Here is a 23,920-nt window from a genome sequence, read left to right on the forward strand (position 1 = left end):
ACCCCCCCCCCCCCCCACCCCCCCCCCCCCCCACCCCCCCCCCCCCCCACCCCCCCCCCCCCCCACCCCCCCCCCCCCCCACCCCCCCCCCCCCCCACCCCCCCCCCCCCCCACCCCCCCCCCCCCCCACCCCCCCCCCCCCCCACCCCCCCCCCCCCCCACCCCCCCCCCCCCCCACCCCCCCCCCCCCCCACCCCCCCCCCCCCCCACCCCCCCCCCCCCCCACCCCCCCCCCCCCCCACCCCCCCCCCCCCCCACCCCCCCCCCCCCCCACCCCCCCCCCCCCCCACCCCCCCCCCCCCCCACCCCCCCCCCCCCCCACCCCCCCCCCCCCCCACCCCCCCCCCCCCCCACCCCCCCCCCCCCCCACCCCCCCCCCCCCCCACCCCCCCCCCCCCCCACCCCCCCCCCCCCCCACCCCCCCCCCCCCCCACCCCCCCCCCCCCCCACCCCCCCCCCCCCCCACCCCCCCCCCCCCCCACCCCCCCCCCCCCCCACCCCCCCCCCCCCCCACCCCCCCCCCCCCCCACCCCCCCCCCCCCCCACCCCCCCCCCCCCCCACCCCCCCCCCCCCCCACCCCCCCCCCCCCCCACCCCCCCCCCCCCCCACCCCCCCCCCCCCCCACCCCCCCCCCCCCCCACCCCCCCCCCCCCCCACCCCCCCCCCCCCCCACCCCCCCCCCCCCCCACCCCCCCCCCCCCCCACCCCCCCCCCCCCCCACCCCCCCCCCCCCCCACCCCCCCCCCCCCCCACCCCCCCCCCCCCCCACCCCCCCCCCCCCCCACCCCCCCCCCCCCCCACCCCCCCCCCCCCCCACCCCCCCCCCCCCCCACCCCCCCCCCCCCCCACCCCCCCCCCCCCCCACCCCCCCCCCCCCCCACCCCCCCCCCCCCCCACCCCCCCCCCCCCCCACCCCCCCCCCCCCCCACCCCCCCCCCCCCCCACCCCCCCCCCCCCCCACCCCCCCCCCCCCCCACCCCCCCCCCCCCCCACCCCCCCCCCCCCCCACCCCCCCCCCCCCCCACCCCCCCCCCCCCCCACCCCCCCCCCCCCCCACCCCCCCCCCCCCCCACCCCCCCCCCCCCCCACCCCCCCCCCCCCCCACCCCCCCCCCCCCCCACCCCCCCCCCCCCCCACCCCCCCCCCCCCCCACCCCCCCCCCCCCCCACCCCCCCCCCCCCCCACCCCCCCCCCCCCCCACCCCCCCCCCCCCCCACCCCCCCCCCCCCCCACCCCCCCCCCCCCCCACCCCCCCCCCCCCCCACCCCCCCCCCCCCCCACCCCCCCCCCCCCCCACCCCCCCCCCCCCCCACCCCCCCCCCCCCCCACCCCCCCCCCCCCCCACCCCCCCCCCCCCCCACCCCCCCCCCCCCCCACCCCCCCCCCCCCCCACCCCCCCCCCCCCCCACCCCCCCCCCCCCCCACCCCCCCCCCCCCCCACCCCCCCCCCCCCCCACCCCCCCCCCCCCCCACCCCCCCCCCCCCCCACCCCCCCCCCCCCCCACCCCCCCCCCCCCCCACCCCCCCCCCCCCCCACCCCCCCCCCCCCCCACCCCCCCCCCCCCCCACCCCCCCCCCCCCCCACCCCCCCCCCCCCCCACCCCCCCCCCCCCCCACCCCCCCCCCCCCCCACCCCCCCCCCCCCCCACCCCCCCCCCCCCCCACCCCCCCCCCCCCCCACCCCCCCCCCCCCCCACCCCCCCCCCCCCCCACCCCCCCCCCCCCCCACCCCCCCCCCCCCCCACCCCCCCCCCCCCCCACCCCCCCCCCCCCCCACCCCCCCCCCCCCCCACCCCCCCCCCCCCCCACCCCCCCCCCCCCCCACCCCCCCCCCCCCCCACCCCCCCCCCCCCCCACCCCCCCCCCCCCCCACCCCCCCCCCCCCCCACCCCCCCCCCCCCCCACCCCCCCCCCCCCCCACCCCCCCCCCCCCCCACCCCCCCCCCCCCCCACCCCCCCCCCCCCCCACCCCCCCCCCCCCCCACCCCCCCCCCCCCCCACCCCCCCCCCCCCCCACCCCCCCCCCCCCCCACCCCCCCCCCCCCCCACCCCCCCCCCCCCCCACCCCCCCCCCCCCCCACCCCCCCCCCCCCCCACCCCCCCCCCCCCCCACCCCCCCCCCCCCCCACCCCCCCCCCCCCCCACCCCCCCCCCCCCCCACCCCCCCCCCCCCCCACCCCCCCCCCCCCCCACCCCCCCCCCCCCCCACCCCCCCCCCCCCCCACCCCCCCCCCCCCCCACCCCCCCCCCCCCCCACCCCCCCCCCCCCCCACCCCCCCCCCCCCCCACCCCCCCCCCCCCCCACCCCCCCCCCCCCCCACCCCCCCCCCCCCCCACCCCCCCCCCCCCCCACCCCCCCCCCCCCCCACCCCCCCCCCCCCCCACCCCCCCCCCCCCCCACCCCCCCCCCCCCCCACCCCCCCCCCCCCCCACCCCCCCCCCCCCCCACCCCCCCCCCCCCCCACCCCCCCCCCCCCCCACCCCCCCCCCCCCCCACCCCCCCCCCCCCCCACCCCCCCCCCCCCCCACCCCCCCCCCCCCCCACCCCCCCCCCCCCCCACCCCCCCCCCCCCCCACCCCCCCCCCCCCCCACCCCCCCCCCCCCCCACCCCCCCCCCCCCCCACCCCCCCCCCCCCCCACCCCCCCCCCCCCCCACCCCCCCCCCCCCCCACCCCCCCCCCCCCCCACCCCCCCCCCCCCCCACCCCCCCCCCCCCCCACCCCCCCCCCCCCCCACCCCCCCCCCCCCCCACCCCCCCCCCCCCCCACCCCCCCCCCCCCCCACCCCCCCCCCCCCCCACCCCCCCCCCCCCCCACCCCCCCCCCCCCCCACCCCCCCCCCCCCCCACCCCCCCCCCCCCCCACCCCCCCCCCCCCCCACCCCCCCCCCCCCCCACCCCCCCCCCCCCCCACCCCCCCCCCCCCCCACCCCCCCCCCCCCCCACCCCCCCCCCCCCCCACCCCCCCCCCCCCCCACCCCCCCCCCCCCCCACCCCCCCCCCCCCCCACCCCCCCCCCCCCCCACCCCCCCCCCCCCCCACCCCCCCCCCCCCCCACCCCCCCCCCCCCCCACCCCCCCCCCCCCCCACCCCCCCCCCCCCCCACCCCCCCCCCCCCCCACCCCCCCCCCCCCCCACCCCCCCCCCCCCCCACCCCCCCCCCCCCCCACCCCCCCCCCCCCCCACCCCCCCCCCCCCCCACCCCCCCCCCCCCCCACCCCCCCCCCCCCCCACCCCCCCCCCCCCCCACCCCCCCCCCCCCCCACCCCCCCCCCCCCCCACCCCCCCCCCCCCCCACCCCCCCCCCCCCCCACCCCCCCCCCCCCCCACCCCCCCCCCCCCCCACCCCCCCCCCCCCCCACCCCCCCCCCCCCCCACCCCCCCCCCCCCCCACCCCCCCCCCCCCCCACCCCCCCCCCCCCCCACCCCCCCCCCCCCCCACCCCCCCCCCCCCCCACCCCCCCCCCCCCCCACCCCCCCCCCCCCCCACCCCCCCCCCCCCCCACCCCCCCCCCCCCCCACCCCCCCCCCCCCCCACCCCCCCCCCCCCCCACCCCCCCCCCCCCCCACCCCCCCCCCCCCCCACCCCCCCCCCCCCCCACCCCCCCCCCCCCCCACCCCCCCCCCCCCCCACCCCCCCCCCCCCCCACCCCCCCCCCCCCCCACCCCCCCCCCCCCCCACCCCCCCCCCCCCCCACCCCCCCCCCCCCCCACCCCCCCCCCCCCCCACCCCCCCCCCCCCCCACCCCCCCCCCCCCCCACCCCCCCCCCCCCCCACCCCCCCCCCCCCCCACCCCCCCCCCCCCCCACCCCCCCCCCCCCCCACCCCCCCCCCCCCCCACCCCCCCCCCCCCCCACCCCCCCCCCCCCCCACCCCCCCCCCCCCCCACCCCCCCCCCCCCCCACCCCCCCCCCCCCCCACCCCCCCCCCCCCCCACCCCCCCCCCCCCCCACCCCCCCCCCCCCCCACCCCCCCCCCCCCCCACCCCCCCCCCCCCCCACCCCCCCCCCCCCCCACCCCCCCCCCCCCCCACCCCCCCCCCCCCCCACCCCCCCCCCCCCCCACCCCCCCCCCCCCCCACCCCCCCCCCCCCCCACCCCCCCCCCCCCCCACCCCCCCCCCCCCCCACCCCCCCCCCCCCCCACCCCCCCCCCCCCCCACCCCCCCCCCCCCCCACCCCCCCCCCCCCCCACCCCCCCCCCCCCCCACCCCCCCCCCCCCCCACCCCCCCCCCCCCCCACCCCCCCCCCCCCCCACCCCCCCCCCCCCCCACCCCCCCCCCCCCCCACCCCCCCCCCCCCCCACCCCCCCCCCCCCCCACCCCCCCCCCCCCCCACCCCCCCCCCCCCCCACCCCCCCCCCCCCCCACCCCCCCCCCCCCCCACCCCCCCCCCCCCCCACCCCCCCCCCCCCCCACCCCCCCCCCCCCCCACCCCCCCCCCCCCCCACCCCCCCCCCCCCCCACCCCCCCCCCCCCCCACCCCCCCCCCCCCCCACCCCCCCCCCCCCCCACCCCCCCCCCCCCCCACCCCCCCCCCCCCCCACCCCCCCCCCCCCCCACCCCCCCCCCCCCCCACCCCCCCCCCCCCCCACCCCCCCCCCCCCCCACCCCCCCCCCCCCCCACCCCCCCCCCCCCCCACCCCCCCCCCCCCCCACCCCCCCCCCCCCCCACCCCCCCCCCCCCCCACCCCCCCCCCCCCCCACCCCCCCCCCCCCCCACCCCCCCCCCCCCCCACCCCCCCCCCCCCCCACCCCCCCCCCCCCCCACCCCCCCCCCCCCCCACCCCCCCCCCCCCCCACCCCCCCCCCCCCCCACCCCCCCCCCCCCCCACCCCCCCCCCCCCCCACCCCCCCCCCCCCCCACCCCCCCCCCCCCCCACCCCCCCCCCCCCCCACCCCCCCCCCCCCCCACCCCCCCCCCCCCCCACCCCCCCCCCCCCCCACCCCCCCCCCCCCCCACCCCCCCCCCCCCCCACCCCCCCCCCCCCCCACCCCCCCCCCCCCCCACCCCCCCCCCCCCCCACCCCCCCCCCCCCCCACCCCCCCCCCCCCCCACCCCCCCCCCCCCCCACCCCCCCCCCCCCCCACCCCCCCCCCCCCCCACCCCCCCCCCCCCCCACCCCCCCCCCCCCCCACCCCCCCCCCCCCCCACCCCCCCCCCCCCCCACCCCCCCCCCCCCCCACCCCCCCCCCCCCCCACCCCCCCCCCCCCCCACCCCCCCCCCCCCCCACCCCCCCCCCCCCCCACCCCCCCCCCCCCCCACCCCCCCCCCCCCCCACCCCCCCCCCCCCCCACCCCCCCCCCCCCCCACCCCCCCCCCCCCCCACCCCCCCCCCCCCCCACCCCCCCCCCCCCCCACCCCCCCCCCCCCCCACCCCCCCCCCCCCCCACCCCCCCCCCCCCCCACCCCCCCCCCCCCCCACCCCCCCCCCCCCCCACCCCCCCCCCCCCCCACCCCCCCCCCCCCCCACCCCCCCCCCCCCCCACCCCCCCCCCCCCCCACCCCCCCCCCCCCCCACCCCCCCCCCCCCCCACCCCCCCCCCCCCCCACCCCCCCCCCCCCCCACCCCCCCCCCCCCCCACCCCCCCCCCCCCCCACCCCCCCCCCCCCCCACCCCCCCCCCCCCCCACCCCCCCCCCCCCCCACCCCCCCCCCCCCCCACCCCCCCCCCCCCCCACCCCCCCCCCCCCCCACCCCCCCCCCCCCCCACCCCCCCCCCCCCCCACCCCCCCCCCCCCCCACCCCCCCCCCCCCCCACCCCCCCCCCCCCCCACCCCCCCCCCCCCCCACCCCCCCCCCCCCCCACCCCCCCCCCCCCCCACCCCCCCCCCCCCCCACCCCCCCCCCCCCCCACCCCCCCCCCCCCCCACCCCCCCCCCCCCCCACCCCCCCCCCCCCCCACCCCCCCCCCCCCCCACCCCCCCCCCCCCCCACCCCCCCCCCCCCCCACCCCCCCCCCCCCCCACCCCCCCCCCCCCCCACCCCCCCCCCCCCCCACCCCCCCCCCCCCCCACCCCCCCCCCCCCCCACCCCCCCCCCCCCCCACCCCCCCCCCCCCCCACCCCCCCCCCCCCCCACCCCCCCCCCCCCCCACCCCCCCCCCCCCCCACCCCCCCCCCCCCCCACCCCCCCCCCCCCCCACCCCCCCCCCCCCCCACCCCCCCCCCCCCCCACCCCCCCCCCCCCCCACCCCCCCCCCCCCCCACCCCCCCCCCCCCCCACCCCCCCCCCCCCCCACCCCCCCCCCCCCCCACCCCCCCCCCCCCCCACCCCCCCCCCCCCCCACCCCCCCCCCCCCCCACCCCCCCCCCCCCCCACCCCCCCCCCCCCCCACCCCCCCCCCCCCCCACCCCCCCCCCCCCCCACCCCCCCCCCCCCCCACCCCCCCCCCCCCCCACCCCCCCCCCCCCCCACCCCCCCCCCCCCCCACCCCCCCCCCCCCCCACCCCCCCCCCCCCCCACCCCCCCCCCCCCCCACCCCCCCCCCCCCCCACCCCCCCCCCCCCCCACCCCCCCCCCCCCCCACCCCCCCCCCCCCCCACCCCCCCCCCCCCCCACCCCCCCCCCCCCCCACCCCCCCCCCCCCCCACCCCCCCCCCCCCCCACCCCCCCCCCCCCCCACCCCCCCCCCCCCCCACCCCCCCCCCCCCCCACCCCCCCCCCCCCCCACCCCCCCCCCCCCCCACCCCCCCCCCCCCCCACCCCCCCCCCCCCCCACCCCCCCCCCCCCCCACCCCCCCCCCCCCCCACCCCCCCCCCCCCCCACCCCCCCCCCCCCCCACCCCCCCCCCCCCCCACCCCCCCCCCCCCCCACCCCCCCCCCCCCCCACCCCCCCCCCCCCCCACCCCCCCCCCCCCCCACCCCCCCCCCCCCCCACCCCCCCCCCCCCCCACCCCCCCCCCCCCCCACCCCCCCCCCCCCCCACCCCCCCCCCCCCCCACCCCCCCCCCCCCCCACCCCCCCCCCCCCCCACCCCCCCCCCCCCCCACCCCCCCCCCCCCCCACCCCCCCCCCCCCCCACCCCCCCCCCCCCCCACCCCCCCCCCCCCCCACCCCCCCCCCCCCCCACCCCCCCCCCCCCCCACCCCCCCCCCCCCCCACCCCCCCCCCCCCCCACCCCCCCCCCCCCCCACCCCCCCCCCCCCCCACCCCCCCCCCCCCCCACCCCCCCCCCCCCCCACCCCCCCCCCCCCCCACCCCCCCCCCCCCCCACCCCCCCCCCCCCCCACCCCCCCCCCCCCCCACCCCCCCCCCCCCCCACCCCCCCCCCCCCCCACCCCCCCCCCCCCCCACCCCCCCCCCCCCCCACCCCCCCCCCCCCCCACCCCCCCCCCCCCCCACCCCCCCCCCCCCCCACCCCCCCCCCCCCCCACCCCCCCCCCCCCCCACCCCCCCCCCCCCCCACCCCCCCCCCCCCCCACCCCCCCCCCCCCCCACCCCCCCCCCCCCCCACCCCCCCCCCCCCCCACCCCCCCCCCCCCCCACCCCCCCCCCCCCCCACCCCCCCCCCCCCCCACCCCCCCCCCCCCCCACCCCCCCCCCCCCCCACCCCCCCCCCCCCCCACCCCCCCCCCCCCCCACCCCCCCCCCCCCCCACCCCCCCCCCCCCCCACCCCCCCCCCCCCCCACCCCCCCCCCCCCCCACCCCCCCCCCCCCCCACCCCCCCCCCCCCCCACCCCCCCCCCCCCCCACCCCCCCCCCCCCCCACCCCCCCCCCCCCCCACCCCCCCCCCCCCCCACCCCCCCCCCCCCCCACCCCCCCCCCCCCCCACCCCCCCCCCCCCCCACCCCCCCCCCCCCCCACCCCCCCCCCCCCCCACCCCCCCCCCCCCCCACCCCCCCCCCCCCCCACCCCCCCCCCCCCCCACCCCCCCCCCCCCCCACCCCCCCCCCCCCCCACCCCCCCCCCCCCCCACCCCCCCCCCCCCCCACCCCCCCCCCCCCCCACCCCCCCCCCCCCCCACCCCCCCCCCCCCCCACCCCCCCCCCCCCCCACCCCCCCCCCCCCCCACCCCCCCCCCCCCCCACCCCCCCCCCCCCCCACCCCCCCCCCCCCCCACCCCCCCCCCCCCCCACCCCCCCCCCCCCCCACCCCCCCCCCCCCCCACCCCCCCCCCCCCCCACCCCCCCCCCCCCCCACCCCCCCCCCCCCCCACCCCCCCCCCCCCCCACCCCCCCCCCCCCCCACCCCCCCCCCCCCCCACCCCCCCCCCCCCCCACCCCCCCCCCCCCCCACCCCCCCCCCCCCCCACCCCCCCCCCCCCCCACCCCCCCCCCCCCCCACCCCCCCCCCCCCCCACCCCCCCCCCCCCCCACCCCCCCCCCCCCCCACCCCCCCCCCCCCCCACCCCCCCCCCCCCCCACCCCCCCCCCCCCCCACCCCCCCCCCCCCCCACCCCCCCCCCCCCCCACCCCCCCCCCCCCCCACCCCCCCCCCCCCCCACCCCCCCCCCCCCCCACCCCCCCCCCCCCCCACCCCCCCCCCCCCCCACCCCCCCCCCCCCCCACCCCCCCCCCCCCCCACCCCCCCCCCCCCCCACCCCCCCCCCCCCCCACCCCCCCCCCCCCCCACCCCCCCCCCCCCCCACCCCCCCCCCCCCCCACCCCCCCCCCCCCCCACCCCCCCCCCCCCCCACCCCCCCCCCCCCCCACCCCCCCCCCCCCCCACCCCCCCCCCCCCCCACCCCCCCCCCCCCCCACCCCCCCCCCCCCCCACCCCCCCCCCCCCCCACCCCCCCCCCCCCCCACCCCCCCCCCCCCCCACCCCCCCCCCCCCCCACCCCCCCCCCCCCCCACCCCCCCCCCCCCCCACCCCCCCCCCCCCCCACCCCCCCCCCCCCCCACCCCCCCCCCCCCCCACCCCCCCCCCCCCCCACCCCCCCCCCCCCCCACCCCCCCCCCCCCCCACCCCCCCCCCCCCCCACCCCCCCCCCCCCCCACCCCCCCCCCCCCCCACCCCCCCCCCCCCCCACCCCCCCCCCCCCCCACCCCCCCCCCCCCCCACCCCCCCCCCCCCCCACCCCCCCCCCCCCCCACCCCCCCCCCCCCCCACCCCCCCCCCCCCCCACCCCCCCCCCCCCCCACCCCCCCCCCCCCCCACCCCCCCCCCCCCCCACCCCCCCCCCCCCCCACCCCCCCCCCCCCCCACCCCCCCCCCCCCCCACCCCCCCCCCCCCCCACCCCCCCCCCCCCCCACCCCCCCCCCCCCCCACCCCCCCCCCCCCCCACCCCCCCCCCCCCCCACCCCCCCCCCCCCCCACCCCCCCCCCCCCCCACCCCCCCCCCCCCCCACCCCCCCCCCCCCCCACCCCCCCCCCCCCCCACCCCCCCCCCCCCCCACCCCCCCCCCCCCCCACCCCCCCCCCCCCCCACCCCCCCCCCCCCCCACCCCCCCCCCCCCCCACCCCCCCCCCCCCCCACCCCCCCCCCCCCCCACCCCCCCCCCCCCCCACCCCCCCCCCCCCCCACCCCCCCCCCCCCCCACCCCCCCCCCCCCCCACCCCCCCCCCCCCCCACCCCCCCCCCCCCCCACCCCCCCCCCCCCCCACCCCCCCCCCCCCCCACCCCCCCCCCCCCCCACCCCCCCCCCCCCCCACCCCCCCCCCCCCCCACCCCCCCCCCCCCCCACCCCCCCCCCCCCCCACCCCCCCCCCCCCCCACCCCCCCCCCCCCCCACCCCCCCCCCCCCCCACCCCCCCCCCCCCCCACCCCCCCCCCCCCCCACCCCCCCCCCCCCCCACCCCCCCCCCCCCCCACCCCCCCCCCCCCCCACCCCCCCCCCCCCCCACCCCCCCCCCCCCCCACCCCCCCCCCCCCCCACCCCCCCCCCCCCCCACCCCCCCCCCCCCCCACCCCCCCCCCCCCCCACCCCCCCCCCCCCCCACCCCCCCCCCCCCCCACCCCCCCCCCCCCCCACCCCCCCCCCCCCCCACCCCCCCCCCCCCCCACCCCCCCCCCCCCCCACCCCCCCCCCCCCCCACCCCCCCCCCCCCCCACCCCCCCCCCCCCCCACCCCCCCCCCCCCCCACCCCCCCCCCCCCCCACCCCCCCCCCCCCCCACCCCCCCCCCCCCCCACCCCCCCCCCCCCCCACCCCCCCCCCCCCCCACCCCCCCCCCCCCCCACCCCCCCCCCCCCCCACCCCCCCCCCCCCCCACCCCCCCCCCCCCCCACCCCCCCCCCCCCCCACCCCCCCCCCCCCCCACCCCCCCCCCCCCCCACCCCCCCCCCCCCCCACCCCCCCCCCCCCCCACCCCCCCCCCCCCCCACCCCCCCCCCCCCCCACCCCCCCCCCCCCCCACCCCCCCCCCCCCCCACCCCCCCCCCCCCCCACCCCCCCCCCCCCCCACCCCCCCCCCCCCCCACCCCCCCCCCCCCCCACCCCCCCCCCCCCCCACCCCCCCCCCCCCCCACCCCCCCCCCCCCCCACCCCCCCCCCCCCCCACCCCCCCCCCCCCCCACCCCCCCCCCCCCCCACCCCCCCCCCCCCCCACCCCCCCCCCCCCCCACCCCCCCCCCCCCCCACCCCCCCCCCCCCCCACCCCCCCCCCCCCCCACCCCCCCCCCCCCCCACCCCCCCCCCCCCCCACCCCCCCCCCCCCCCACCCCCCCCCCCCCCCACCCCCCCCCCCCCCCACCCCCCCCCCCCCCCACCCCCCCCCCCCCCCACCCCCCCCCCCCCCCACCCCCCCCCCCCCCCACCCCCCCCCCCCCCCACCCCCCCCCCCCCCCACCCCCCCCCCCCCCCACCCCCCCCCCCCCCCACCCCCCCCCCCCCCCACCCCCCCCCCCCCCCACCCCCCCCCCCCCCCACCCCCCCCCCCCCCCACCCCCCCCCCCCCCCACCCCCCCCCCCCCCCACCCCCCCCCCCCCCCACCCCCCCCCCCCCCCACCCCCCCCCCCCCCCACCCCCCCCCCCCCCCACCCCCCCCCCCCCCCACCCCCCCCCCCCCCCACCCCCCCCCCCCCCCACCCCCCCCCCCCCCCACCCCCCCCCCCCCCCACCCCCCCCCCCCCCCACCCCCCCCCCCCCCCACCCCCCCCCCCCCCCACCCCCCCCCCCCCCCACCCCCCCCCCCCCCCACCCCCCCCCCCCCCCACCCCCCCCCCCCCCCACCCCCCCCCCCCCCCACCCCCCCCCCCCCCCACCCCCCCCCCCCCCCACCCCCCCCCCCCCCCACCCCCCCCCCCCCCCACCCCCCCCCCCCCCCACCCCCCCCCCCCCCCACCCCCCCCCCCCCCCACCCCCCCCCCCCCCCACCCCCCCCCCCCCCCACCCCCCCCCCCCCCCACCCCCCCCCCCCCCCACCCCCCCCCCCCCCCACCCCCCCCCCCCCCCACCCCCCCCCCCCCCCACCCCCCCCCCCCCCCACCCCCCCCCCCCCCCACCCCCCCCCCCCCCCACCCCCCCCCCCCCCCACCCCCCCCCCCCCCCACCCCCCCCCCCCCCCACCCCCCCCCCCCCCCACCCCCCCCCCCCCCCACCCCCCCCCCCCCCCACCCCCCCCCCCCCCCACCCCCCCCCCCCCCCACCCCCCCCCCCCCCCACCCCCCCCCCCCCCCACCCCCCCCCCCCCCCACCCCCCCCCCCCCCCACCCCCCCCCCCCCCCACCCCCCCCCCCCCCCACCCCCCCCCCCCCCCACCCCCCCCCCCCCCCACCCCCCCCCCCCCCCACCCCCCCCCCCCCCCACCCCCCCCCCCCCCCACCCCCCCCCCCCCCCACCCCCCCCCCCCCCCACCCCCCCCCCCCCCCACCCCCCCCCCCCCCCACCCCCCCCCCCCCCCACCCCCCCCCCCCCCCACCCCCCCCCCCCCCCACCCCCCCCCCCCCCCACCCCCCCCCCCCCCCACCCCCCCCCCCCCCCACCCCCCCCCCCCCCCACCCCCCCCCCCCCCCACCCCCCCCCCCCCCCACCCCCCCCCCCCCCCACCCCCCCCCCCCCCCACCCCCCCCCCCCCCCACCCCCCCCCCCCCCCACCCCCCCCCCCCCCCACCCCCCCCCCCCCCCACCCCCCCCCCCCCCCACCCCCCCCCCCCCCCACCCCCCCCCCCCCCCACCCCCCCCCCCCCCCACCCCCCCCCCCCCCCACCCCCCCCCCCCCCCACCCCCCCCCCCCCCCACCCCCCCCCCCCCCCACCCCCCCCCCCCCCCACCCCCCCCCCCCCCCACCCCCCCCCCCCCCCACCCCCCCCCCCCCCCACCCCCCCCCCCCCCCACCCCCCCCCCCCCCCACCCCCCCCCCCCCCCACCCCCCCCCCCCCCCACCCCCCCCCCCCCCCACCCCCCCCCCCCCCCACCCCCCCCCCCCCCCACCCCCCCCCCCCCCCACCCCCCCCCCCCCCCACCCCCCCCCCCCCCCACCCCCCCCCCCCCCCACCCCCCCCCCCCCCCACCCCCCCCCCCCCCCACCCCCCCCCCCCCCCACCCCCCCCCCCCCCCACCCCCCCCCCCCCCCACCCCCCCCCCCCCCCACCCCCCCCCCCCCCCACCCCCCCCCCCCCCCACCCCCCCCCCCCCCCACCCCCCCCCCCCCCCACCCCCCCCCCCCCCCACCCCCCCCCCCCCCCACCCCCCCCCCCCCCCACCCCCCCCCCCCCCCACCCCCCCCCCCCCCCACCCCCCCCCCCCCCCACCCCCCCCCCCCCCCACCCCCCCCCCCCCCCACCCCCCCCCCCCCCCACCCCCCCCCCCCCCCACCCCCCCCCCCCCCCACCCCCCCCCCCCCCCACCCCCCCCCCCCCCCACCCCCCCCCCCCCCCACCCCCCCCCCCCCCCACCCCCCCCCCCCCCCACCCCCCCCCCCCCCCACCCCCCCCCCCCCCCACCCCCCCCCCCCCCCACCCCCCCCCCCCCCCACCCCCCCCCCCCCCCACCCCCCCCCCCCCCCACCCCCCCCCCCCCCCACCCCCCCCCCCCCCCACCCCCCCCCCCCCCCACCCCCCCCCCCCCCCACCCCCCCCCCCCCCCACCCCCCCCCCCCCCCACCCCCCCCCCCCCCCACCCCCCCCCCCCCCCACCCCCCCCCCCCCCCACCCCCCCCCCCCCCCACCCCCCCCCCCCCCCACCCCCCCCCCCCCCCACCCCCCCCCCCCCCCACCCCCCCCCCCCCCCACCCCCCCCCCCCCCCACCCCCCCCCCCCCCCACCCCCCCCCCCCCCCACCCCCCCCCCCCCCCACCCCCCCCCCCCCCCACCCCCCCCCCCCCCCACCCCCCCCCCCCCCCACCCCCCCCCCCCCCCACCCCCCCCCCCCCCCACCCCCCCCCCCCCCCACCCCCCCCCCCCCCCACCCCCCCCCCCCCCCACCCCCCCCCCCCCCCACCCCCCCCCCCCCCCACCCCCCCCCCCCCCCACCCCCCCCCCCCCCCACCCCCCCCCCCCCCCACCCCCCCCCCCCCCCACCCCCCCCCCCCCCCACCCCCCCCCCCCCCCACCCCCCCCCCCCCCCACCCCCCCCCCCCCCCACCCCCCCCCCCCCCCACCCCCCCCCCCCCCCACCCCCCCCCCCCCCCACCCCCCCCCCCCCCCACCCCCCCCCCCCCCCACCCCCCCCCCCCCCCACCCCCCCCCCCCCCCACCCCCCCCCCCCCCCACCCCCCCCCCCCCCCACCCCCCCCCCCCCCCACCCCCCCCCCCCCCCACCCCCCCCCCCCCCCACCCCCCCCCCCCCCCACCCCCCCCCCCCCCCACCCCCCCCCCCCCCCACCCCCCCCCCCCCCCACCCCCCCCCCCCCCCACCCCCCCCCCCCCCCACCCCCCCCCCCCCCCACCCCCCCCCCCCCCCACCCCCCCCCCCCCCCACCCCCCCCCCCCCCCACCCCCCCCCCCCCCCACCCCCCCCCCCCCCCACCCCCCCCCCCCCCCACCCCCCCCCCCCCCCACCCCCCCCCCCCCCCACCCCCCCCCCCCCCCACCCCCCCCCCCCCCCACCCCCCCCCCCCCCCACCCCCCCCCCCCCCCACCCCCCCCCCCCCCCACCCCCCCCCCCCCCCACCCCCCCCCCCCCCCACCCCCCCCCCCCCCCACCCCCCCCCCCCCCCACCCCCCCCCCCCCCCACCCCCCCCCCCCCCCACCCCCCCCCCCCCCCACCCCCCCCCCCCCCCACCCCCCCCCCCCCCCACCCCCCCCCCCCCCCACCCCCCCCCCCCCCCACCCCCCCCCCCCCCCACCCCCCCCCCCCCCCACCCCCCCCCCCCCCCACCCCCCCCCCCCCCCACCCCCCCCCCCCCCCACCCCCCCCCCCCCCCACCCCCCCCCCCCCCCACCCCCCCCCCCCCCCACCCCCCCCCCCCCCCACCCCCCCCCCCCCCCACCCCCCCCCCCCCCCACCCCCCCCCCCCCCCACCCCCCCCCCCCCCCACCCCCCCCCCCCCCCACCCCCCCCCCCCCCCACCCCCCCCCCCCCCCACCCCCCCCCCCCCCCACCCCCCCCCCCCCCCACCCCCCCCCCCCCCCACCCCCCCCCCCCCCCACCCCCCCCCCCCCCCACCCCCCCCCCCCCCCACCCCCCCCCCCCCCCACCCCCCCCCCCCCCCACCCCCCCCCCCCCCCACCCCCCCCCCCCCCCACCCCCCCCCCCCCCCACCCCCCCCCCCCCCCACCCCCCCCCCCCCCCACCCCCCCCCCCCCCCACCCCCCCCCCCCCCCACCCCCCCCCCCCCCCACCCCCCCCCCCCCCCACCCCCCCCCCCCCCCACCCCCCCCCCCCCCCACCCCCCCCCCCCCCCACCCCCCCCCCCCCCCACCCCCCCCCCCCCCCACCCCCCCCCCCCCCCACCCCCCCCCCCCCCCACCCCCCCCCCCCCCCACCCCCCCCCCCCCCCACCCCCCCCCCCCCCCACCCCCCCCCCCCCCCACCCCCCCCCCCCCCCACCCCCCCCCCCCCCCACCCCCCCCCCCCCCCACCCCCCCCCCCCCCCACCCCCCCCCCCCCCCACCCCCCCCCCCCCCCACCCCCCCCCCCCCCCACCCCCCCCCCCCCCCACCCCCCCCCCCCCCCACCCCCCCCCCCCCCCACCCCCCCCCCCCCCCACCCCCCCCCCCCCCCACCCCCCCCCCCCCCCACCCCCCCCCCCCCCCACCCCCCCCCCCCCCCACCCCCCCCCCCCCCCACCCCCCCCCCCCCCCACCCCCCCCCCCCCCCACCCCCCCCCCCCCCCACCCCCCCCCCCCCCCACCCCCCCCCCCCCCCACCCCCCCCCCCCCCCACCCCCCCCCCCCCCCACCCCCCCCCCCCCCCACCCCCCCCCCCCCCCACCCCCCCCCCCCCCCACCCCCCCCCCCCCCCACCCCCCCCCCCCCCCACCCCCCCCCCCCCCCACCCCCCCCCCCCCCCACCCCCCCCCCCCCCCACCCCCCCCCCCCCCCACCCCCCCCCCCCCCCACCCCCCCCCCCCCCCACCCCCCCCCCCCCCCACCCCCCCCCCCCCCCACCCCCCCCCCCCCCCACCCCCCCCCCCCCCCACCCCCCCCCCCCCCCACCCCCCCCCCCCCCCACCCCCCCCCCCCCCCACCCCCCCCCCCCCCCACCCCCCCCCCCCCCCACCCCCCCCCCCCCCCACCCCCCCCCCCCCCCACCCCCCCCCCCCCCCACCCCCCCCCCCCCCCACCCCCCCCCCCCCCCACCCCCCCCCCCCCCCACCCCCCCCCCCCCCCACCCCCCCCCCCCCCCACCCCCCCCCCCCCCCACCCCCCCCCCCCCCCACCCCCCCCCCCCCCCACCCCCCCCCCCCCCCACCCCCCCCCCCCCCCACCCCCCCCCCCCCCCACCCCCCCCCCCCCCCACCCCCCCCCCCCCCCACCCCCCCCCCCCCCCACCCCCCCCCCCCCCCACCCCCCCCCCCCCCCACCCCCCCCCCCCCCCACCCCCCCCCCCCCCCACCCCCCCCCCCCCCCACCCCCCCCCCCCCCCACCCCCCCCCCCCCCCACCCCCCCCCCCCCCCACCCCCCCCCCCCCCCACCCCCCCCCCCCCCCACCCCCCCCCCCCCCCACCCCCCCCCCCCCCCACCCCCCCCCCCCCCCACCCCCCCCCCCCCCCACCCCCCCCCCCCCCCACCCCCCCCCCCCCCCACCCCCCCCCCCCCCCACCCCCCCCCCCCCCCACCCCCCCCCCCCCCCACCCCCCCCCCCCCCCACCCCCCCCCCCCCCCACCCCCCCCCCCCCCCACCCCCCCCCCCCCCCACCCCCCCCCCCCCCCACCCCCCCCCCCCCCCACCCCCCCCCCCCCCCACCCCCCCCCCCCCCCACCCCCCCCCCCCCCCACCCCCCCCCCCCCCCACCCCCCCCCCCCCCCACCCCCCCCCCCCCCCACCCCCCCCCCCCCCCACCCCCCCCCCCCCCCACCCCCCCCCCCCCCCACCCCCCCCCCCCCCCACCCCCCCCCCCCCCCACCCCCCCCCCCCCCCACCCCCCCCCCCCCCCACCCCCCCCCCCCCCCACCCCCCCCCCCCCCCACCCCCCCCCCCCCCCACCCCCCCCCCCCCCCACCCCCCCCCCCCCCCACCCCCCCCCCCCCCCACCCCCCCCCCCCCCCACCCCCCCCCCCCCCCACCCCCCCCCCCCCCCACCCCCCCCCCCCCCCACCCCCCCCCCCCCCCACCCCCCCCCCCCCCCACCCCCCCCCCCCCCCACCCCCCCCCCCCCCCACCCCCCCCCCCCCCCACCCCCCCCCCCCCCCACCCCCCCCCCCCCCCACCCCCCCCCCCCCCCACCCCCCCCCCCCCCCACCCCCCCCCCCCCCCACCCCCCCCCCCCCCCACCCCCCCCCCCCCCCACCCCCCCCCCCCCCCACCCCCCCCCCCCCCCACCCCCCCCCCCCCCCACCCCCCCCCCCCCCCACCCCCCCCCCCCCCCACCCCCCCCCCCCCCCACCCCCCCCCCCCCCCACCCCCCCCCCCCCCCACCCCCCCCCCCCCCCACCCCCCCCCCCCCCCACCCCCCCCCCCCCCCACCCCCCCCCCCCCCCACCCCCCCCCCCCCCCACCCCCCCCCCCCCCCACCCCCCCCCCCCCCCACCCCCCCCCCCCCCCACCCCCCCCCCCCCCCACCCCCCCCCCCCCCCACCCCCCCCCCCCCCCACCCCCCCCCCCCCCCACCCCCCCCCCCCCCCACCCCCCCCCCCCCCCACCCCCCCCCCCCCCCACCCCCCCCCCCCCCCACCCCCCCCCCCCCCCACCCCCCCCCCCCCCCACCCCCCCCCCCCCCCACCCCCCCCCCCCCCCACCCCCCCCCCCCCCCACCCCCCCCCCCCCCCACCCCCCCCCCCCCCCACCCCCCCCCCCCCCCACCCCCCCCCCCCCCCACCCCCCCCCCCCCCCACCCCCCCCCCCCCCCACCCCCCCCCCCCCCCACCCCCCCCCCCCCCCACCCCCCCCCCCCCCCACCCCCCCCCCCCCCCACCCCCCCCCCCCCCCACCCCCCCCCCCCCCCACCCCCCCCCCCCCCCACCCCCCCCCCCCCCCACCCCCCCCCCCCCCCACCCCCCCCCCCCCCCACCCCCCCCCCCCCCCACCCCCCCCCCCCCCCACCCCCCCCCCCCCCCACCCCCCCCCCCCCCCACCCCCCCCCCCCCCCACCCCCCCCCCCCCCCACCCCCCCCCCCCCCCACCCCCCCCCCCCCCCACCCCCCCCCCCCCCCACCCCCCCCCCCCCCCACCCCCCCCCCCCCCCACCCCCCCCCCCCCCCACCCCCCCCCCCCCCCACCCCCCCCCCCCCCCACCCCCCCCCCCCCCCACCCCCCCCCCCCCCCACCCCCCCCCCCCCCCACCCCCCCCCCCCCCCACCCCCCCCCCCCCCCACCCCCCCCCCCCCCCACCCCCCCCCCCCCCCACCCCCCCCCCCCCCCACCCCCCCCCCCCCCCACCCCCCCCCCCCCCCACCCCCCCCCCCCCCCACCCCCCCCCCCCCCCACCCCCCCCCCCCCCCACCCCCCCCCCCCCCCACCCCCCCCCCCCCCCACCCCCCCCCCCCCCCACCCCCCCCCCCCCCCACCCCCCCCCCCCCCCACCCCCCCCCCCCCCCACCCCCCCCCCCCCCCACCCCCCCCCCCCCCCACCCCCCCCCCCCCCCACCCCCCCCCCCCCCCACCCCCCCCCCCCCCCACCCCCCCCCCCCCCCACCCCCCCCCCCCCCCACCCCCCCCCCCCCCCACCCCCCCCCCCCCCCACCCCCCCCCCCCCCCACCCCCCCCCCCCCCCACCCCCCCCCCCCCCCACCCCCCCCCCCCCCCACCCCCCCCCCCCCCCACCCCCCCCCCCCCCCACCCCCCCCCCCCCCCACCCCCCCCCCCCCCCACCCCCCCCCCCCCCCACCCCCCCCCCCCCCCACCCCCCCCCCCCCCCACCCCCCCCCCCCCCCACCCCCCCCCCCCCCCACCCCCCCCCCCCCCCACCCCCCCCCCCCCCCACCCCCCCCCCCCCCCACCCCCCCCCCCCCCCACCCCCCCCCCCCCCCACCCCCCCCCCCCCCCACCCCCCCCCCCCCCCACCCCCCCCCCCCCCCACCCCCCCCCCCCCCCACCCCCCCCCCCCCCCACCCCCCCCCCCCCCCACCCCCCCCCCCCCCCACCCCCCCCCCCCCCCACCCCCCCCCCCCCCCACCCCCCCCCCCCCCCACCCCCCCCCCCCCCCACCCCCCCCCCCCCCCACCCCCCCCCCCCCCCACCCCCCCCCCCCCCCACCCCCCCCCCCCCCCACCCCCCCCCCCCCCCACCCCCCCCCCCCCCCACCCCCCCCCCCCCCCACCCCCCCCCCCCCCCACCCCCCCCCCCCCCCACCCCCCCCCCCCCCCACCCCCCCCCCCCCCCACCCCCCCCCCCCCCCACCCCCCCCCCCCCCCACCCCCCCCCCCCCCCACCCCCCCCCCCCCCCACCCCCCCCCCCCCCCACCCCCCCCCCCCCCCACCCCCCCCCCCCCCCACCCCCCCCCCCCCCCACCCCCCCCCCCCCCCACCCCCCCCCCCCCCCACCCCCCCCCCCCCCCACCCCCCCCCCCCCCCACCCCCCCCCCCCCCCACCCCCCCCCCCCCCCACCCCCCCCCCCCCCCACCCCCCCCCCCCCCCACCCCCCCCCCCCCCCACCCCCCCCCCCCCCCACCCCCCCCCCCCCCCACCCCCCCCCCCCCCCACCCCCCCCCCCCCCCACCCCCCCCCCCCCCCACCCCCCCCCCCCCCCACCCCCCCCCCCCCCCACCCCCCCCCCCCCCCACCCCCCCCCCCCCCCACCCCCCCCCCCCCCCACCCCCCCCCCCCCCCACCCCCCCCCCCCCCCACCCCCCCCCCCCCCCACCCCCCCCCCCCCCCACCCCCCCCCCCCCCCACCCCCCCCCCCCCCCACCCCCCCCCCCCCCCACCCCCCCCCCCCCCCACCCCCCCCCCCCCCCACCCCCCCCCCCCCCCACCCCCCCCCCCCCCCACCCCCCCCCCCCCCCACCCCCCCCCCCCCCCACCCCCCCCCCCCCCCACCCCCCCCCCCCCCCACCCCCCCCCCCCCCCACCCCCCCCCCCCCCCACCCCCCCCCCCCCCCACCCCCCCCCCCCCCCACCCCCCCCCCCCCCCACCCCCCCCCCCCCCCACCCCCCCCCCCCCCCACCCCCCCCCCCCCCCACCCCCCCCCCCCCCCACCCCCCCCCCCCCCCACCCCCCCCCCCCCCCACCCCCCCCCCCCCCCACCCCCCCCCCCCCCCACCCCCCCCCCCCCCCACCCCCCCCCCCCCCCACCCCCCCCCCCCCCCACCCCCCCCCCCCCCCACCCCCCCCCCCCCCCACCCCCCCCCCCCCCCACCCCCCCCCCCCCCCACCCCCCCCCCCCCCCACCCCCCCCCCCCCCCACCCCCCCCCCCCCCCACCCCCCCCCCCCCCCACCCCCCCCCCCCCCCACCCCCCCCCCCCCCCACCCCCCCCCCCCCCCACCCCCCCCCCCCCCCACCCCCCCCCCCCCCCACCCCCCCCCCCCCCCACCCCCCCCCCCCCCCACCCCCCCCCCCCCCCACCCCCCCCCCCCCCCACCCCCCCCCCCCCCCACCCCCCCCCCCCCCCACCCCCCCCCCCCCCCACCCCCCCCCCCCCCCACCCCCCCCCCCCCCCACCCCCCCCCCCCCCCACCCCCCCCCCCCCCCACCCCCCCCCCCCCCCACCCCCCCCCCCCCCCACCCCCCCCCCCCCCCACCCCCCCCCCCCCCCACCCCCCCCCCCCCCCACCCCCCCCCCCCCCCACCCCCCCCCCCCCCCACCCCCCCCCCCCCCCACCCCCCCCCCCCCCCACCCCCCCCCCCCCCCACCCCCCCCCCCCCCCACCCCCCCCCCCCCCCACCCCCCCCCCCCCCCACCCCCCCCCCCCCCCACCCCCCCCCCCCCCCACCCCCCCCCCCCCCCACCCCCCCCCCCCCCCACCCCCCCCCCCCCCCACCCCCCCCCCCCCCCACCCCCCCCCCCCCCCACCCCCCCCCCCCCCCACCCCCCCCCCCCCCCACCCCCCCCCCCCCCCACCCCCCCCCCCCCCCACCCCCCCCCCCCCCCACCCCCCCCCCCCCCCACCCCCCCCCCCCCCCACCCCCCCCCCCCCCCACCCCCCCCCCCCCCCACCCCCCCCCCCCCCCACCCCCCCCCCCCCCCACCCCCCCCCCCCCCCACCCCCCCCCCCCCCCACCCCCCCCCCCCCCCACCCCCCCCCCCCCCCACCCCCCCCCCCCCCCACCCCCCCCCCCCCCCACCCCCCCCCCCCCCCACCCCCCCCCCCCCCCACCCCCCCCCCCCCCCACCCCCCCCCCCCCCCACCCCCCCCCCCCCCCACCCCCCCCCCCCCCCACCCCCCCCCCCCCCCACCCCCCCCCCCCCCCACCCCCCCCCCCCCCCACCCCCCCCCCCCCCCACCCCCCCCCCCCCCCACCCCCCCCCCCCCCCACCCCCCCCCCCCCCCACCCCCCCCCCCCCCCACCCCCCCCCCCCCCCACCCCCCCCCCCCCCCACCCCCCCCCCCCCCCACCCCCCCCCCCCCCCACCCCCCCCCCCCCCCACCCCCCCCCCCCCCCACCCCCCCCCCCCCCCACCCCCCCCCCCCCCCACCCCCCCCCCCCCCCACCCCCCCCCCCCCCCACCCCCCCCCCCCCCCACCCCCCCCCCCCCCCACCCCCCCCCCCCCCCACCCCCCCCCCCCCCCACCCCCCCCCCCCCCCACCCCCCCCCCCCCCCACCCCCCCCCCCCCCCACCCCCCCCCCCCCCCACCCCCCCCCCCCCCCACCCCCCCCCCCCCCCACCCCCCCCCCCCCCCACCCCCCCCCCCCCCCACCCCCCCCCCCCCCCACCCCCCCCCCCCCCCACCCCCCCCCCCCCCCACCCCCCCCCCCCCCCACCCCCCCCCCCCCCCACCCCCCCCCCCCCCCACCCCCCCCCCCCCCCACCCCCCCCCCCCCCCACCCCCCCCCCCCCCCACCCCCCCCCCCCCCCACCCCCCCCCCCCCCCACCCCCCCCCCCCCCCACCCCCCCCCCCCCCCACCCCCCCCCCCCCCCACCCCCCCCCCCCCCCACCCCCCCCCCCCCCCACCCCCCCCCCCCCCCACCCCCCCCCCCCCCCACCCCCCCCCCCCCCCACCCCCCCCCCCCCCCACCCCCCCCCCCCCCCACCCCCCCCCCCCCCCACCCCCCCCCCCCCCCACCCCCCCCCCCCCCCACCCCCCCCCCCCCCCACCCCCCCCCCCCCCCACCCCCCCCCCCCCCCACCCCCCCCCCCCCCCACCCCCCCCCCCCCCCACCCCCCCCCCCCCCCACCCCCCCCCCCCCCCACCCCCCCCCCCCCCCACCCCCCCCCCCCCCCACCCCCCCCCCCCCCCACCCCCCCCCCCCCCCACCCCCCCCCCCCCCCACCCCCCCCCCCCCCCACCCCCCCCCCCCCCCACCCCCCCCCCCCCCCACCCCCCCCCCCCCCCACCCCCCCCCCCCCCCACCCCCCCCCCCCCCCACCCCCCCCCCCCCCCACCCCCCCCCCCCCCCACCCCCCCCCCCCCCCACCCCCCCCCCCCCCCACCCCCCCCCCCCCCCACCCCCCCCCCCCCCCACCCCCCCCCCCCCCCACCCCCCCCCCCCCCCACCCCCCCCCCCCCCCACCCCCCCCCCCCCCCACCCCCCCCCCCCCCCACCCCCCCCCCCCCCCACCCCCCCCCCCCCCCACCCCCCCCCCCCCCCACCCCCCCCCCCCCCCACCCCCCCCCCCCCCCACCCCCCCCCCCCCCCACCCCCCCCCCCCCCCACCCCCCCCCCCCCCCACCCCCCCCCCCCCCCACCCCCCCCCCCCCCCACCCCCCCCCCCCCCCACCCCCCCCCCCCCCCACCCCCCCCCCCCCCCACCCCCCCCCCCCCCCACCCCCCCCCCCCCCCACCCCCCCCCCCCCCCACCCCCCCCCCCCCCCACCCCCCCCCCCCCCCACCCCCCCCCCCCCCCACCCCCCCCCCCCCCCACCCCCCCCCCCCCCCACCCCCCCCCCCCCCCACCCCCCCCCCCCCCCACCCCCCCCCCCCCCCACCCCCCCCCCCCCCCACCCCCCCCCCCCCCCACCCCCCCCCCCCCCCACCCCCCCCCCCCCCCACCCCCCCCCCCCCCCACCCCCCCCCCCCCCCACCCCCCCCCCCCCCCACCCCCCCCCCCCCCCACCCCCCCCCCCCCCCCCCCCCCCCCCCAGATGCCAGCCACAGATGCAGGCAAAATGTCAGGAGAAAATGCTTCTGGAACACGGGCATACAACCCGAAAAACCCACAACACCACCCTAATCCTAATGTTTTCCCCCAATTAATTACCTATATTTCCTTGCCTCGGGATGTTGCCCCTTCTATGTAGTGTAAACTTGTACTTTCATTCCCTTTGCTCTATAGCAGGGGTGTCCAACTCTGGCGCCCCAGATGTTCATGGACTACAATTCCCATCAGCCGCTGCCGCAGGGGCTGATGGGAATTGTAGTCCATGAAAATCTGGGGAACCAGAGTTGGACACCCCTGCTGTATAGCTATTCTCTTCCTCATCAGAAGGGAAGAGCCCAAATTATTAAGTGTCTCCTATGCGTGTATGCATTTGAGACTGAGTTTTCTTTATTAATTTTCATTCTAATTCCCTTTCAAAACATGGATGTCTCCCAAAATGCACTAGAACACAGATTTTGCTGTAGTCCAGGAACAGATCAAGATGACTCATTTTGAGGATACGCTTTGACCTCGTCAAGTCCCTCACCTGTAAACTCATCACAACGTTGAGGAAGTCATTCATGCCCGTCAGATGTTCCACATCTTGGAAAATGGCAACCAGGAGGGTTGGCGTGATGGCAATCGAGCGGGTCAGAACAACTCGAGCAAAACGCGACCACTTCAGATTCAGGAACCCCTGAAACAGGAAGGGGGCCAAAGAGTTCAACAAGTGGAGAGTCAATATAAAACTCATAAGGCCAGCTGGACAAATTAGGAAGGGAGGTGTTTAGTTCCTTGGAACAATACAAACCCAAGAATCTGGCTCTCGGATTCAAACCGGGTGGGTCATCCTGAAATAAAATTACTGCTGCAACTCTACTAAGAAAACTCCTTGATCTGAGATTGCAAATGCCTTAGCAGACCAGGTGATCGGGAGCAACAGCCGCAGAAGGCCATTGCGTTCACATCCTACATGTGAGCTCCCAAAGGCACCTGGTGGGCCACTGCGAGTAGCAGAGAGCTGGACTAGATGGACTTTGGTCTGATCCAGCTGGCTTGTTCTTATGTTCTTATGTTCTTATGTTCTTAAAACCAGAGCTAAAAATGTTTCCTACTGGGAAAAAGGGGAGAAGGGACAAAATGGTTGACTGCAACTTTTTAAAAAAGGGAATAGAGGTAAAAACCAAAACTGAACTCAGTCAGGGAATTAGAAGATTTAAAAAAAAAACCCTCTAAAG

At 91.2% G+C, this 23,920-nt stretch overlaps 1 protein-coding gene across 1 annotated transcript in view; it reads right to left on the reverse strand.

The window, feature by feature from the left end:
* LOC125427929 (natural resistance-associated macrophage protein 2-like) overlaps positions 1–23,920 on the reverse strand; it is a 108,371-nt gene that overhangs the window by 12,563 nt on the left and 71,888 nt on the right. Inside the window, 1 exon segment of the mRNA XM_048487497.1 lies at positions 23,230–23,379. Coding sequence (XP_048343454.1) covers positions 23,230–23,379 — 150 coding nt within the window.

Source organism: Sphaerodactylus townsendi, linkage group LG03 (assembly GCF_021028975.2).
Source record: "Sphaerodactylus townsendi isolate TG3544 linkage group LG03, MPM_Stown_v2.3, whole genome shotgun sequence".
Lineage (NCBI taxonomy): Eukaryota > Metazoa > Chordata > Lepidosauria > Squamata > Sphaerodactylidae > Sphaerodactylus > Sphaerodactylus townsendi.